Raw genomic sequence first — 15,787 nt, 5'->3', positions numbered from 1 at the left:
AGGCTTTTCATGATCTCCTAGAGCTCATAATAAATATGTGGCATGAATACATTTTTAGTGTTTGGAAGGTCTGGTTTTGGTAGGTTGCTGGTTTAATTTCAGCTAATTCCAGTTTCACTGCAAGGCACTCATTTCACTGGTTTCACTGTCAGTAAAAGCCTCCCAAATAATATCCTCTCCTCATTCTCCATTACTGTCAAGAGACCACAATGATGTTGATTGAAAACTCTCCTCCCTCTCTTTTGGTGGCAAAGACATGCATTTGGGTGTGTGTACTTCACAAATTTTTGGGGTGTCCATTACTTTAGCTTGACTTCTGTAGGAAGTGAGAAATCCTCTCACTCATGCAGAGGTATGTGAGCATCTCACATTTATGTGTGTTCCTCAGTCATTTATTACTGATGATTTCAAGCAAATATACCAGAAGGGCAGGGTCCTCACTTCTTCTCATGTTGCATGAAAGAGGGCAGCTGAAGACCCCAGAGATGAGTCCTGAAAAATGAAAGATGATAATGTGACTATACACATTTGAAATACCTAAAATCCACTAGAAGAAATGTTACAGGAGTCATCTCCTGTGATTAGAAACAGTTTCAATCAGTGCCTGTAATCAGCCCAGAAACACAAACCCCTAGGAAGCAGGCTTCATAATTTCTAGTGTTATTTCTCTGTGAGACACAGCTACTTGTTACTGTCTCTAAATGGCAGATTGAAGATGCTCAAGAAAATCACTTCACAGTGAGGGAACACCTCAGCAGGAATCCAAGAGGTGCCTCTCCATGCCTGGTGGATCTTCAAGCACGGCTTTCAAGACCTCAGAACATCCTCTGGGCCAGCTGGGATAAACACAGTGCCCCTGCACTGCAGGCAGGTCTCTCTCTCCCTCACACTTGATCACTTTCACGTGTTTTAAGAAATATTTTAATTCTTCTTGCAGTTGAATAGGCTGGATTAAAGCTTAATACCTGCAAGCCTCAAAATAAAACAACAGCCCTGAAGAGACTGAGGAAATTACTCAAGTTATAGCTGTGTATTTACGTGTTTATGGGAGCAGCTGGAGGTAGTGAGATTTCCAGCCCTCTCAGTATTTTGCTATGATTTAGACAACATTAAGCACATCTATTTAGGACTACATTTCATCTGTCTGAAGAGCCTCCAGACAGTTTTAGTGTACTCCTGATAAAAAGTGAAGATGTGGGAAATGCAATGTCCTCCATAGGAGGATTTATTGTCTCAAAAAAATATTTTTTATCATCTTTGTCATAACTTGGAGCCCAGGATTTTCTGCTGAGAAGAACAGCAGATATTCATCTGCTTAAAAGAAAATTCATGCATAATTTGTTGTAATAGGTTTGTTGGAGCTATTCTGCTTTTTTCTTGATGGGTTTAAGTACTGGATTAATCATGGGACAGTAGTTTAGCCACATACCTTTTAGTTTTAGGTGTATCAAGAAACAGAAAATGCAATTTGTATTTTAGGGCAGATTTGGTTCCACAGATGTCGTCTTGTAAGAAACAGTATTTTTTATAGAGTGTCTTTTTTATCTGTCTTTGGGAATAGTAAAATGAAATTTTAAGTAAATGGGATTACCTCAGAGTAGTGCACCTGTCTTTCTGAGGAGAATTTCTAAATCTCATTTCACCTGTTTTCCATATTACAACAGAATTACTGGATATTAAGCATGTGTGAAATACTTCATAAAGTATTCCAAAGATATTTAATGGACCACTATGTATAATTTTACTGTATTAGGGCATTTTTGTCTAATATGCACCTTACAAGACAAAGCAGGAGTCTTATTTAGAAAAAGAACCCTGCAGCTGGGGATGAATTATGCTTGCCAGTACATGCAATAAACATTTAAGATAATTATGAGAATTACCTCTATTTGAGAAAGAAAGTTGAACTTTGAAGAACTTGACAGTATGGGAAACTAAGAATTATCAGAGAAAAAAGTATAAATCCAAATAAACATATGCACCCATTTACTTATTTGGTTCAAGTTCACCATGCCCACCTACGGGTACATAAAATTTAAAGGAAACAATGAGAAACAAAATCCTGATATTAAGTAAATAAAGTAATTTTTTTAAAATAATCCTGGCCATGTCCACTGCCTTCAGCACCTTTGGTCATAAGCAGTGTTCTTTATTGCCACCAACATAAGAACATGCCATTGGGATGGTGTCAAAGCACCATGGTTACCAGGAGTGCTCAACCACCATTGGGAAGGATGTATGTTTATCAGATAGGGAGGGATTAGGGTTACACAGAGGCATTGGGAGAGCAAACCTGGCTGAACCTGCTTGGTCTGTTCAAAGAGGCATGAGGAAGGACATCAGACAAGGGTTTATTTTCACCATTTCAACATTAAATGCCAACTCGAGATTAGCTCACAGTAGCCTAGCAAAATTGAAATGAATAATCACATCAGATCCAACAGAGTTCAGGGCTTACCCTCTGTAGTGGTGGTGGGAAGCTCTTCTCAAAATGTTTTGGAAGAGAATACTCTGAACCTCTGTTATTGAAATGAGCTGTCATGTGCTCAGCCCTGCCTGAGTGGTTCAAACCACATAAGCAAGTTCCTGAATCCATGTTAGGAGCTGCATGCTTCCAGGTGTTTCCTGAGTAGAGAGATACAGAACTTTGACTGAAAAAAGCCTGTAGCAGAAGCTTGAGGGCTTATCCATGTGGATGTTGTGTGAGAAAGCTCAGCTGATCTTTGCTGTAATGGAAACAAGAGATACAGAAGGAAAAAGAAAAAAAAACCAAAAAAAAAACAAACAAACAAAAACAACCCGCAGAAAACAATTAATCATCCGTATTAAAAGAGCAGTGTTGTTATGCTGTAATGTAAGAAGCCATCTTGGTAACTTAAAATGAGGTCACAGTCTGAACCCAAACTGCTTGTCCCAGATGCCCCAGGTTCACTGCTGTACAAGCAGAGTTAAACATCGCAGGTCAGTGAAACCAAGAGAAGAATTAACTTCTCCATGCAGCAAGGTACTATTAGAGTTCATCTGTGCAATGGACTCAACTTAATAAGCTCCCAACTGTCCATCCAAGTGTCTCTCCATCATTATAGAATAACCCTTTTTAAACATAAAAACCAAGGTTTTTCTGGAGAGGTGGGCCTAGAAGACAGATTTCATATCCAAATTCTACTACAAAGAATCACTGGAATATGCAATCAATACTGTTTTCATGACTTCTGCATAACCCCAGAATATATGAATTCACACATATGAATCTATCCTCAGCATGCTACATTATGAGCAAGATGTATTAAGTCAGAACTTTTATTTGCCTCCAGAATGCTGTACTAGGCAATGACAAGCTGCTCCTGAAAGGCCATTCCATCCCCAACACTCTTTATTACTTGCACAGAGTAACAGAATCCTTGTTATTTACGTGGAAATAGCAGTAAAAATAATTCGTTTACATAAAAACAAGGCCTTTTAACCATCATTTTTACAGTTAAAATCACATATTTGTTGTGTGTATAATCCTTATGTCCATTTTTGGGATTAAGATTCTTACAATGAGTTTAAAAAGAAAAAAAAAAGAGAGAAACATAAATAGACCAGTGCTGTAAATTCTGGCACTAGTTCCTACAGTAGACAACACCATGGCCTACCATAACCTACTTATAAACCTTTCTTTTACATGGCAACAGGTCAAATTTCTTTGGCCTTTTCTGTTCTCATAGTCCTTATATCCTGCTTTGTCTTCTAAGCTTTTCCCTGAATCAAGAGATAAAAGAATATAATCCCAGTAAAAGATTGTGGGAAAAAGAGGGGGAAATACAGAGGTTCTGTCACAGCTTGGAGCCACCACAGGCAACCAAGAAACATCAAGTGCTCAAAAATGGATTTTTTCCCCGAGCAGAATAACAAGCTAGATCCTGAAGGTGGGAATGTGATGTTACATGGGAAGTACAATTTGAGAAGAAAATTAGGTCAGGAGACTAACTGCTTAAAGAAACTCTGTTAAAAGCAGACATAAAGACTGCAATGCAGAGCAGGGACTGCTATGAGAGAGCCATGTGGCTGGAGCTGTCAGTTCTTCAAAACTTCAAATTCAAACAACACACAAACCAAAAGCTATGGACAAGCACAGAATTGTGCCAATATGTTGGTATGATTTGAAAAGCCACGGCACAAAAAGAAATATAATTAGTAAGGTACATATAGAATAACAAAAAGTTTCTTTTAAAAACATAAACTGTTAAAGAAAAATCAAGGAGAGAATTGATCCACACTCAGCTGAGAGAAACTATTGACTAATGACTCCAAGAAAGGCAGATCTGTAATGGCTATTTTGCTTTTGTTCACTGGAAGGGTCAACCATGACAGAAGGGTTTACATCAGGAGTGAAGAGCTGGAAATACTTGCTAAATGACAGAAAAATGAGATTAGGCCATGCTTATGTGAGTTAAATGACCTGAGATCAGCGAGACTGATGGAATTCATCTCACACCACTTAGGTGATAACTGAAGCATTTCCATGGTTTTAAATACTGTCTTTAAGAATTGTGTGGAAGAGGTAAAGTTTTGAAAGACTGGAAAGGTAATAACAGCTATTTTTAAATGCACAACAAAAGACGAGGTGCAGAATTATGGCCCTTTTAAATAATCCGTTTAAATACAATTCTCAAACAAATAGAGGAAACACATAGAAAATAAGAAAGAAACAGATGACAGGCACATGGATTAATCAAGAACAAGATATTCCAAACCAACCCCATTATTTCTTATAAAGGGTAACAGGCCTTGTGAATCACAGAAGTGATACAACTTGACACGAGCAAATTTTTCAGTATGGTAAATGTTAGGAAAAAATGGCAAAAGCAAACTAAAAGAATGTAGTTTAGATTAAACTAATACAAGGTAGGGTTCTGTGGAACTAGCAAAAGAAACACTTTTCAGTCTTTCAGTTAACCATTGTCAAAATAGAAGACTGCATTTACTGCAGATATACAAGGGGGTTCTCCTGGCAAAACTCCTATTCCTTTCATTAAATGGCATCGATGCCAGAATAGACATTCTACTCATTAAAGCTGACAATCTGACAAAGTTGAAAAGGACTGCAAGCAAGTTAGAGGACAGCCTGGAAATCAGAATGATCTTGACAAATTGAAGCTACAGTTTGAAAAAATATGGTACTATTCAACAGGGACAAGTGCAAAATACAGCTCTGAAAACACTACAGAAATCAAGGATGGAGCAAGAGGCGTGGGAGAATTAAAGGACTGGGTGTAAGAGGATGCATTTGCATTGGTATTTCAGTTCTGCTCAGATGTAGAAGCAGGTCATCACTTTCAAGCTTTGCTTTAGACTACAGGGTTATCTTGGAACACAGGAAACTAGATTCCTTACCACAAAAGGTGAGCCAGAAGAGATGTTTTAGGTGGACCCAAATGCATTCAGCTACTAGTGGGCATGCAGACTGCAGTGCTCAACTAAAGTTAATCCAAGGTGGAAATCTGACACGCGCATGGTGTGCAAATCTTGAGCTCAGCACCAGGTGTTGCACTCCACGCCTTGGGCCCTGTTGCCACACACTCCTTGTTAAAGCACTCATCACCTTCATGCATCACAAGCTGACTGACTATTGAATCAGCTGGGCTGTGAATGAGACAAATGTGACAGCAGGATTACATATGGACTGTAAGGCAACTAAAGCAATCCTTTTCTGTCTGGTAAGATCTCTATGAGAGTACTGCAGTCAGCACCACACTTTTAATTAACAGTTGGAGCAGTTTAGCCTAGAAACATCAGAAGAAAGCCATGAGAAAGATCACTACTCACAGAAACACAAGTTGCAAGAAAGATGTGGGACTGTTTTATTTCTAGAAGAAAAGGGTGAAAGAGTAACAGCTTTCATGTCCGACAAAGGCTGCTGCAAAGAGAAGGGGGATAAACTGACACCTTTGACTGCTGTGTCTGCAGTGGGGGAGGCAATACAGATTGCTCATACAAAAATTTGCCTAATAAAATGGCTGAGAAAGCAGTAAGCAAGGAGCTTCAGCATCCACAACACAGGAAGGTTTCACAAACAGGTGAGACAAGTATTTATCAGACTTGGTTTAAATGCAGTTCACCCTGCTGTAGGGAGGACCTCTTAATACTACAACCAGAGCAATTTTTTGTTCCTTTTTTGAATTAAAATCATAAAATTACTATTTCCTGCTCATTGCATCTTGTCTTTCTAACTTTTGAATCATTCCACTGATCTTCCATATGCATTTCATGTTACATCTTTCTGATATTCCATTATCCATCCCATCTCTATTTTTCCACTTCTGGCGTTGTACTTCATCTGTGGTATTGCGTCTACTAGGATATCCCTCCTTTTACCCATGTGCAAAGCAATCTGCCTGACTTAATTCAATTTCCTACATAATCAAGTATTTGAATATAACTGCTTAACTAGACATTGTACTTTCCCCTTCCCCACTGTTCACTTCCCCCTAGTGTTTATGCAATGGGGAAAAATGACAGTGTTGCAGGTGACTTCTTTTTTTTTTCAGCATCTCCTTTTATCTTTACTGATGTAGAAAACTCAGAGATTACCACCATTTTCCTTAAAATAGGATAACTCAGTGTAGAAGAATACAACAATAATGCAGAGGAGAAAGGACAGAGCTAATCATTGCAGAAGTTTACACAGATTATCTTTCAAATAACAAAAGGCATTACTAGTGCTCTAATGTTATGAGGATGGATATAAGGAAAAATATTATGTATGCATACAAATCTCTATGGCTTTTTCTCAGATAATATACAGCTGCATATGTAAAAGAACAGATAATGATTACTGCATGTTCCTTTGTTGGTATTTCTGCTTTCCTCTGGTGCTTTGAAAGCACCCAGCATAACCCATGGGCATGGAGCAGAGCTCCACTGGCACCAGCTGCTGAGTGACAGCCCAGTGTCAGCCTTTGGGCTGAGCTGCCAGTTACCAAAAAACCCTTGTGTCCCTCGTGATATATTTCTGCTTCCCATCTGTCACGCTGATACACACAGTAAAACACCTCGTTCTATAGGAAATTACTGTCTTCTTAGACTCCAGCTACTGCTATCATGAATCTGGGAGTCCGATTTCCTTCTTTTGGCTTCAAAACCACACAGTTGCTGGTGGTTTTAAATGAGATGCTGCATTTTCTTCAAACACAGGCAGCAGTGCCAGGATGTGCCTATACACTCTCTATATGCTCATATCCTACTGCCTGAATTAACCTCCAGACATTCACTGCCAAGCCTACAACCTTATTTTGGTTCAGTTAGAGCCAGCTGACACAAAGACATGTCAAAAGCAAGAAAAAGAAGAATTTTCTATGGAGAAAATTAACTTAATTTCTATATTTTTTAGAAGAAGGCATGCAGAAGACCTGGAATTTAAAAGTCAACTTGATTTGTCTTACATGTGATTTTCAGAAGTAACAGATGCACTATCAGTTTTACAATATAATCAATTTGTTAAAAAATTCATTGGTGAATAGTTTATTTCTAATATATAATTTATGCTTTTATAACAGCTACGGACATCCTTATTTTCTCTTACAAAGAAAAGGTGAATTCTGCTCAATTTATTCAAGCAAATTGTCTCTCTTGTTAAAAAATGGTATTAGGCTATTATTAGACCACAAGTACTAAAGAAAACCTTAGCTCTCTTCAGCTTTCTATGCCTTTTACACTCCCTTTACGTCTTAGATAGCACTTCAAGAAACCATATTTTGGAAAAAAAAACCAAACAAACATTTCTTCCATTATTTTTTTCTTTTCATTTCCCTCTTTTTTTCTTCTCTGGCAAAACAAGTTCAGTGTTCACTAGTAAACGAGGTGCTCAGCATAAGTGAACAATGGAAGTACTTTATAGACTTATTTCTCGCTAGTGGATCCATTTCTATCTTAAATATGTTTATAAGCTCAAACAAAACATAATTCCACTGATCTACCAAATACAATACTTGATATCATTTGTCTGAGTTTTGGTTTTTTCCCTCCTTAGTTTGGAGAGGAGAATGAATTGAATAGTTCACTCAGCAAAAACTTGAGATTTCTTGAAGACAAATACAGATGCTTTCAAATGGATGATTGCATGTTACAAAGAAGTTTTACTTTTTATTTTAGATAGGAGACTACTTCGTTAAAAACTAAAATTAAAGACAGAGAGTTGAGTCTTGTTAGGTACTGAGTTGGACCATTTCTTTATATTACATAAACAACCCTTCTGTTCTTTTTGAAATACAGACTACAGAAAGGAATTTCATAGCTTTAGTCACTTTAGAGCCTCGTGGGACATTAATAAAACCCTCAGAGAATGATTTTCAAATATGTCAAAGGACCTTGTGACTTTAAGCATGTGTCAGGGCACACAAATATGCAAGACACATTCAGATGGATCCCTTTGAGGATCTATTTGCATGCTCAGTGTACTACTTGTCAAAGTACATGGAGTCCAGCTGCACAGAGCCAGGGTTAACCCCCTGCTGCACTGCAAAGCCTCCCATGGGACCTGTCTGAGCCACACAGATCCTCCAGCACACAGTCCTCAGCCCTTCTCTGCCTGAATCCTCACCTTCCCCAATGACCAGAAGCAGCTGCCTTGGCACCTCTCTAAACCAGGGCTCCCCCAGCTCAGTGCAAGAGTGCAGCTGGGCCAGCACTGAGGCCGGCTGAGGGCTACATAGCTACATATAGAAGTAGCCCAAGAAAAAAAATCTTCACATATGATTCTCAGAATAAGAATTTATGTGTCTATTTTGCTAGCAAAGCTTGCACCCTACAGCATAGGCCACAGCATCCTTGACTCACAGCTTTTATCCCTAAGTCATGGCAGGTAGGGGGAAACTGAGACTTGATTTTTTTCATTCACGAAACAAATGCAAGGTTTGGGTCAAATAATTTACACTCATGTCAGATTTTTTAAAAGCAAAAACTGTTCTGGCTAGAGGAAAATACAAAAGAAAGTGGAAAACATCATCTCGGTGTTTTAAAAGGCAGTATGTATAAATTGCAGCATTCTGAATGGTGCTTCACAGAAGAATGTAAGCAAAGGGTCATAAACAACAGGAGCAAAGAAGTTGTTTTCATTTCATGCATTTCTTTTCTTTACAATTTCACCCACGAATTGTAAAACCTGTTGTTCCCACAGCTCTAATTAGGACAGTTAGTTATGAGGCAGTTTAAGATTTGAATTGGGGCCCCTGCAAATTAAATTGCTGCTCTTAAGTACCAAATTGATGGACAGTCCAAGAGACAGGTCAGATGAGTCTGTCTGATTGACAGACCCTGAGACCAGGGTCTCCTGTTGGATGTCTTAGGTGTTCTGCTCTGATTCCACCTTTTGCTAAGAGAGAACAGCGTGTGGACCTACTGCAAGACCTATGGAACAAACCTTTCTGATTCTGTATTTGTATCATGGGTCTCACTCTGCAAGTACAGAGCGAACACACTGCCATTGCATGGATAATACATTAAAGACTTTGAAGTTGCCAGGTACAGTGATAAAGGAAGAGATATAAAACCTCAAAGAGAATTTCACTATGAGTAAAATATAAATATCAAAAATCTATTTTCAACATGAAATTTTCAAGTCCACTGTCCAAATGCTTCATGGAACATTCTTCAGGAAATTGAAGAACAATAATAAAACAAACTGGCACTGACTATTTGCATGAAGGAAATACTGAGAACAACAGATAGGTTAATAGCTACATTTTATAATAACCCTTCATAAAGTATTTTGAAAAATACCTTCCAGGTTCTAATCTGATTAGAAACAGACTCCTCCTCGATGTTTTCCTATAGCATAAATAAGCAGCAATTACTCTGAAAAGTATGCTACACTTGCTCTCTGAGCTCCTGTGTCTTTTCCTCCTATTTTCTCTTTGAGAGAGGAAAACTGAAACAATTCAGCTGGATGTTAAAATCTATAAAATGGATGGAAAAGAGAGTGCTATAAGACATGGAGGACTGAATGCTCAGAATGGTATTTTAAAAACTGTACATAAATCTTCTGAGAGTGTGTATTCAAAAGAGGGTGCAGGATTCATATTAAAGGACTAGAAGAGGTTAAGGTGTCTATTTTGTACATCCAGAGTGAATACAAACCTTTTATTTCCAAGAGATTAATGTTTTGCTTAGTTTGTTTCAATTACTTGGTTTTTTTAACAGATGAATAAAAATTCTTCCAACACGATGGCTTTGGCTCCTCATACTTCTAACAAAAGAGAGACAGTGTGCATATTTGGAACTGGAGATTTTGGACGAGCTCTGGGGCATAAGATGATCCAGTCTGGCTACCCAGTGGTGTATGGAAGCCGAAGCACCCAGATATCCAACCTGATTCCCAAGGATGCAGAGGTGTTGGGCCACGCAGAGGCAGCACAAAAAGCTGCCATCATCATTATAGCAATCCAGAGGCAGCATTACAACTTCCTCACACCACTGGCAGAGGTTCTCCGTGGAAAAGTCTTGGTGGACATAAGCAACAACTTGAAGCTAAACCAGTATCCTGAATCAAACGCGGAGTACCTGGCTCAGCTGCTGCCCGGCAGTAAGGTTGTGAAAGCCTTCAACACCGTGTCAGCCTGGGCCTTGCAGTCGGGCACGCTGGATGCAAGCCGGCAGGTAAGGCTGAGCAACGGGGACTTCCACAGCTACACATCACATGGCTTCTTCTCAGCCACACAAAACACACCCGGGACAGCGGAATTAGGCAGAGTTGAGATGGTGTTTTCAATATAATCTTCCATTTCAAACTAAATGTGAGCTAAAATTTACTTTGGATTTTTAATATGGCATAACAGTGAATATAAGAGCTTGCCTCTGAACTCAGAAAGATGTTTAGAGACACTAGAGAAGTAAGAGAAGAAAGATAGCAGAGCTACAACAAATCAGGAGTGTTACATCAGTTGGTCATCAGAAGAGTAAAGTTAAACAGAAATGAGGAGGAGGAATTTTCACAGCAAGAGTAAAATTAAGAAAGCAAAACAAGGGAGACAAGGGATGTGATAGGGCAATGAGTACTGGCAAAAGAAGTATGCTGAAAGGTGAATAAATAAATAAAGTTTTTTAAATTATCGTCACCTAAGTTTAACACAGCATCAGTGTGTGCAAACTGTTTTAACCACCTCCTCAACCACAGGCCAGCATGCACAGAGGTGGTCATAGGAAGCAGATAAATCATTTATAATGGCCCTGTTTTCTGTCACTTGAAAGGATAGTGCTCTTGTACAACATGAAATCATCCAGCTTCTCAAACCATTGCTAACTTTGTTCTCTGCTGCCAGATAAATGGTTTTGGCTAAACACCCAAGGGCTTCCAAGCCTAGGTTCTATAAACCTTCACCATCTGAACAAAAGCAGAAATTTCCCCCTTTCTCCCAGTTCCAAAAGCACTATATTATCTTATGTATCACAGAAAAGATGATTTCTTCACTATTTTACTAGACCCGGAAAGAACTAATATTTACTTTTGTGACAGGCAAATCGTGTTTTAAAGATCTCTATCCTCACTTCCTTGGAGTATTTATGGACCACTATAGCAGCAACTGTAAAATTTTGCTCTTACTTACAGCTATTGAAAATTTTGCTTCAATTTAGTCCTATAAAATCTTGTGCTTACAAACTACTTGCAGATCTTCAGAAAAGTGTGTCAAGTCTTCCACTCAAAGACCTATACTAAGCCTGTTATACATTATTCTTTCCAAATATAAAATTTTGCCACTTGAAACAATCTTCCTCCCTAAAGTAAAGAATTATATTCAAAGTTCTTTGACTTATTTGCCAAAAGTACCTATAGGGTACTTTTGACTATATTAATTAAGGTCAGCAGCAAACCAAGTAAGCAAAGCAGCAGTCTAGGAAGCTTATGCTTACTGTCCATATCCAGGCAAGATGGCAGTAGAGAAAGTCACAAAAACCTGTAAAAAAATAAACTTCTGTTTGTTTTTGTCTGCAGGTGTTTGTCTGTGGAGATGATGTGGAAGCTAAACAAATGGTCATGAATATTGTTCGTGCACTGGGTCTCACTCCACTAGATAAGGGATCCCTCTTGGCTGCTCAGGAAATAGAAAATTACCCTCTGCAACTCTTTCCAATGTGGAAGTTTCCCATCTTTTTGTCCCTTGGCCTAACTGCATTCTTCCTCTTGTACTGTGTGGCTCTTGATATAATTTACACTTATATTTATGAAAAGAATGACTTTTCATTTTTTATTGCAATTACCATTCCAAATCGGGTCTGCCCTGTAATGGCACTCATCCTTCTTGCCTTGGTGTATCTGCCTGGTATATTTGCTGCAATTATTCAGTTATACAGAGGTACCAAGTACCGCCGTTTTCCAGACTGGCTGGACAAATGGATGCTGTGCAGGAAACAGCTTGGTCTAATAGCCTTGGCATTTGCTTCCCTGCATGCTGTGTTCACTCTTGTTACTCCATTGCGCGCCTTCGCAAGTTGGAGAACTGGCAAAAGAATCATCTCCCAGGTAAGTTTTGTTCCCTACTCTAAGTCTTCCTTTCTTCTGGCCCTGTTACAATAATACCATCGACCTGGAGATCCAGAAATCCATGTGGACAGTCCAATGTTCTTTAAAACAGAGTAATATTCCTAGCTTTTCTTTCTTTTAGATATTGATATATCTACATTTTGTTGATATTATGTTGAGCTGAGGGAATTTCTGGCCTCAGCCTTCCTCCTAGATAGTTGACATATTAATAAAATAATCAGGGAAAATGTAAACACTATTTCTTCATATACTTTCAGGAATATAATATATTATGACCTTCTGATCTTACTTAACAAAGAATCACATATCTCTCTTCAACAGGTCTACAGAACAGTAAAATATGTACCTCAAATACAATTACATGTAATATAATTCCTCTCCTGTTTTTTGAGCAGGCATTCAAAGCAAATCTCTGATGATCAGAGAGTTAATGTATAACATTTATCTCCTACTTACCTGTAAGGAAACTTTTTCTTCTTATTGGTGCTAAAAATGCTATCACTAAAATACACCTGGTCTTCTTTTCTTCAGGTACTAAACAATAAAACAGAACCACTCGACCACACTAATGCCTGGCTTAGTGACTCTTATTTGGCTTTGGGAATTTTAGGATTTTTTTTATTTGTTCTTCTGGGAATAACTTCCTTGCCTTCAGTCAGCAACAATGTCAACTGGCGAGAATTTCGATTTGTTCAGGTAAGAAGGCCATCTTTAAAAAAACCTTATTCTAAAAAATACCTCCTTCCTATATCAATAGTGGCCATACTAGAGACTTATGGCTCTCCTCCATTATTATCTCCAAATGTGCATTATCCACAGTGAAAAAAACATCTACATGGCCATACAGTTGTAAAAACTCACAACTGCTCTGATGGCTGTTTATGGTACAACTGGGATTACTGCATTAACAAGAGAAAGCTGGGAAGATGTGAGCTCAGAAATAAAAAACAGAAAACTGACTTTGACATTAAATTCCACAATTGTACTAAGTGACAAAATAATTTAGCCATTTTATTGGGTTAATTTTTTTTGGTTCACAAGATAATTCAGTAAAATGGATCTGAAAATTACTTTATAACTCAAATCTTCTCAATGCCAAGCATCTAAAGAGAATCTGCAATTTCTGCAGAATGTAAAAACTGCTGTGACTATAAACAGGCTGCCCTTGGTAACACTATAATCTCAGCTCTCCATTTGGAGGAAGTTCGGTGCAAGCTGCCGTGCCTCTGCAGGAGCTGGGCTGGAGGGGAGGGGAGGAAAGAGAAGGGGAAATTACTATCAATGAATGTTTTATCAAGGCAAAAACTTGCGCAGTATGATACTTCTGGATGGATTAGCACTAGAGCATAAAAAAATCTTTAATCTCTCCACTGAATGTCAGCGTTTTCTCTGCTTTTTCACAAATATGACAGCCACTAGGCAGTATGTGTGAGCTAGGAAAAGTGATAAGGGCTATTGATGGAGAAAGAACCAAACTATTTAATCTATATCCATTTTAATTGATTTTTAAAAAAATAATAAGAGCCTTTATGCTATATAAAACAGTTTCATTTCACCAGTAACCAAGTTGGCACAAATCTTACTGTGTCCTTAAATTTGCATTTGTTCTGGTTTAATTTACTGTTTTAACTTCCATTTCTTTCCCTTTTTTTCCTTCCTTCTCCTTTAGTCCAAACTGGGATATCTGGCACTGATTTTGTGCACTGCACACACACTGGTTTATGGTGGAAAATGGTTCCTGAGCCCATCAACGTACAAGTGGTATCTTCCAGACATCTATATGCTTTCTCTCATTGTTCCATGTGCTGTACTGGTTGTCAAATTTGTGCTGATATTTCCTTGTGTAGACAAACCACTCACACAAATTCGGCAGGGCTGGGAGAGAAATCCCAAATACTCAGAACAGTCAAATTACATTATCAACAAGTCTGCTGTATAATTAGACAACACTGTATTATTAAAAAAAAAAAAATATTATGAGGGCAGATAAAAATGAAGTCTTAAGCCTACTCTATCTGGAAGGGGAGAGAAAAAGTGAAAACTTGGCCAGGCTCTGTATAAAACAAAGCCACCCCGATGACAAGCTTTAAATACAAATGAGGCCACTGAGTTTCTGCACCCCAGGCATGCTTTCACGCAGTTGCAGACTCTCTATTTTGCTTTGTTTATTTCCCCTTGCCTATTTAGTCACCATTCTAAGAAGGATACGTGAGAAGTAGGTTCCATGTCCCTCTTCTGTTGTCCTGAACTCCTCCAGAGCTGAGCAGAATCACAGAAACCTTTGGTGTTAGACAGTGTTTGCTCCTCTTTCTTATCCTGCCCATCAGGACTCAGCTCTACGTGCAGCTACACATATCCACAGAGATCCATATGCACACCTGCATGAGTTTCCACACATTTCCCTGTTTCTAACCCCAGAAGCCACCAGCACCAACAAAACGGATGCATGATGGATGCTAGCTAAGGAACAGAGCTTTGCCTCCTAGCATTGTTTATCCTCCATTAATATCTGATCCAAGGAGAGAGCTATGTTGATGCCTTAGAGATAGTTGAGTAAGATTTGTTTGGTTTGTGTACAGGAACCCTGATGTTCAAAGTGTGTGGGTCAAGGACTGCTGAATCTTTGCTTGTACTGCTCTACCAGATACTCAGGGGCAAGGGGAAGGAGTAGAGATCAAAATGGCAGAGATGTAAGAAATGCTTACAAGCCTCATCTTTTCAAGTATAGGCAAAAAATTATTTGTGATTTTTTTTTTTTGGTGTAAGCAGTGAGTTGTAAGAAAATAAACTGGAGAAAAATCCTTTTATTTGAGGAGTTATATGTAATAGTCATATCTCATGAAGATAATACTGTTGATTTAAAAAAAAAAATCATTGTATGTGATATTACAGAAATTCTATGAAAATACACATGTTTTAAAGACAATAAAGATTTTTTTTTTTACACCATTGAGCTCTGTTATATTTTTGGGAACCTGTTCTACTAAGATGCAGCTGCTGGTGTGCTCAGTTGCACAAAGGTGTTGGGAAGCCTTGGAACAAATATTAAAATAGGATCCTGTCTTCAGCCAGCTGCCTGGACTTGTCTTCCCCCACCTTTGTTTGCTTTTTGGATGCTCACATAAGCAGATCTTTGCTTAGTCGTCCAAGTAGGCTGAGGATGTTGGGGAAAAACAGGTTCCAGCTGGGTTGGTGACTTCCTGTTAAATTGCAAACAGAAGATCCAACAGTCTCCTTTGGACTGGAGAATAAAGAAAAGAAAAAAAA

The 15,787-nt window shown here is 38.5% G+C and overlaps 1 protein-coding gene and 1 long non-coding RNA gene across 5 annotated transcripts in view; one reads left to right on the top strand and one right to left on the bottom strand.

The window, feature by feature from the left end:
* Nucleotides 1-15,466, top strand: part of STEAP4 (STEAP4 metalloreductase) — a 29,175-nt gene extending 13,709 nt beyond the window's left edge. For 2 of the 4 annotated variants that reach the window (XM_064409390.1, XM_064409410.1), the window contains exons 2-5: nucleotides 10,183-10,638; nucleotides 11,972-12,499; nucleotides 13,052-13,216; nucleotides 14,190-15,466. In XM_064409390.1, coding sequence (XP_064265460.1) covers nucleotides 10,183-10,638; nucleotides 11,972-12,499; nucleotides 13,052-13,216; nucleotides 14,190-14,459 — 1,419 coding nt within the window. In that variant the 3' untranslated portion in view covers nucleotides 14,460-15,466. Of the gene's footprint in view, nucleotides 1-708; nucleotides 872-10,182; nucleotides 10,639-11,971; nucleotides 12,500-13,051; nucleotides 13,217-14,189 lie in introns of all 4 variants that reach the window. The other 2 variants (XM_064409397.1, XM_064409402.1) reach the window with 2 other exon arrangements.
* LOC135294306 (uncharacterized) lies at nucleotides 97-5,618 on the bottom strand. The gene is made up of 3 exons (XR_010356438.1): nucleotides 5,380-5,618; nucleotides 2,459-2,625; nucleotides 97-492 (listed from the first exon to the last, which is right to left on the bottom strand). It is a non-coding gene; the product is annotated as an uncharacterized LOC135294306 (long non-coding RNA).
* Nucleotides 15,467-15,787: the final 321 nt, after the last annotated feature.

The sequence above is a fragment of the Passer domesticus genome, chromosome 1, assembly GCF_036417665.1.
Source record: "Passer domesticus isolate bPasDom1 chromosome 1, bPasDom1.hap1, whole genome shotgun sequence".
In the NCBI taxonomy this organism is placed as follows: Eukaryota; Metazoa; Chordata; class Aves; order Passeriformes; family Passeridae; genus Passer; species Passer domesticus.
Note: the sequence above shows the minus strand (reverse complement) of the source record. Positions and strands in the feature narration are given on the sequence as shown.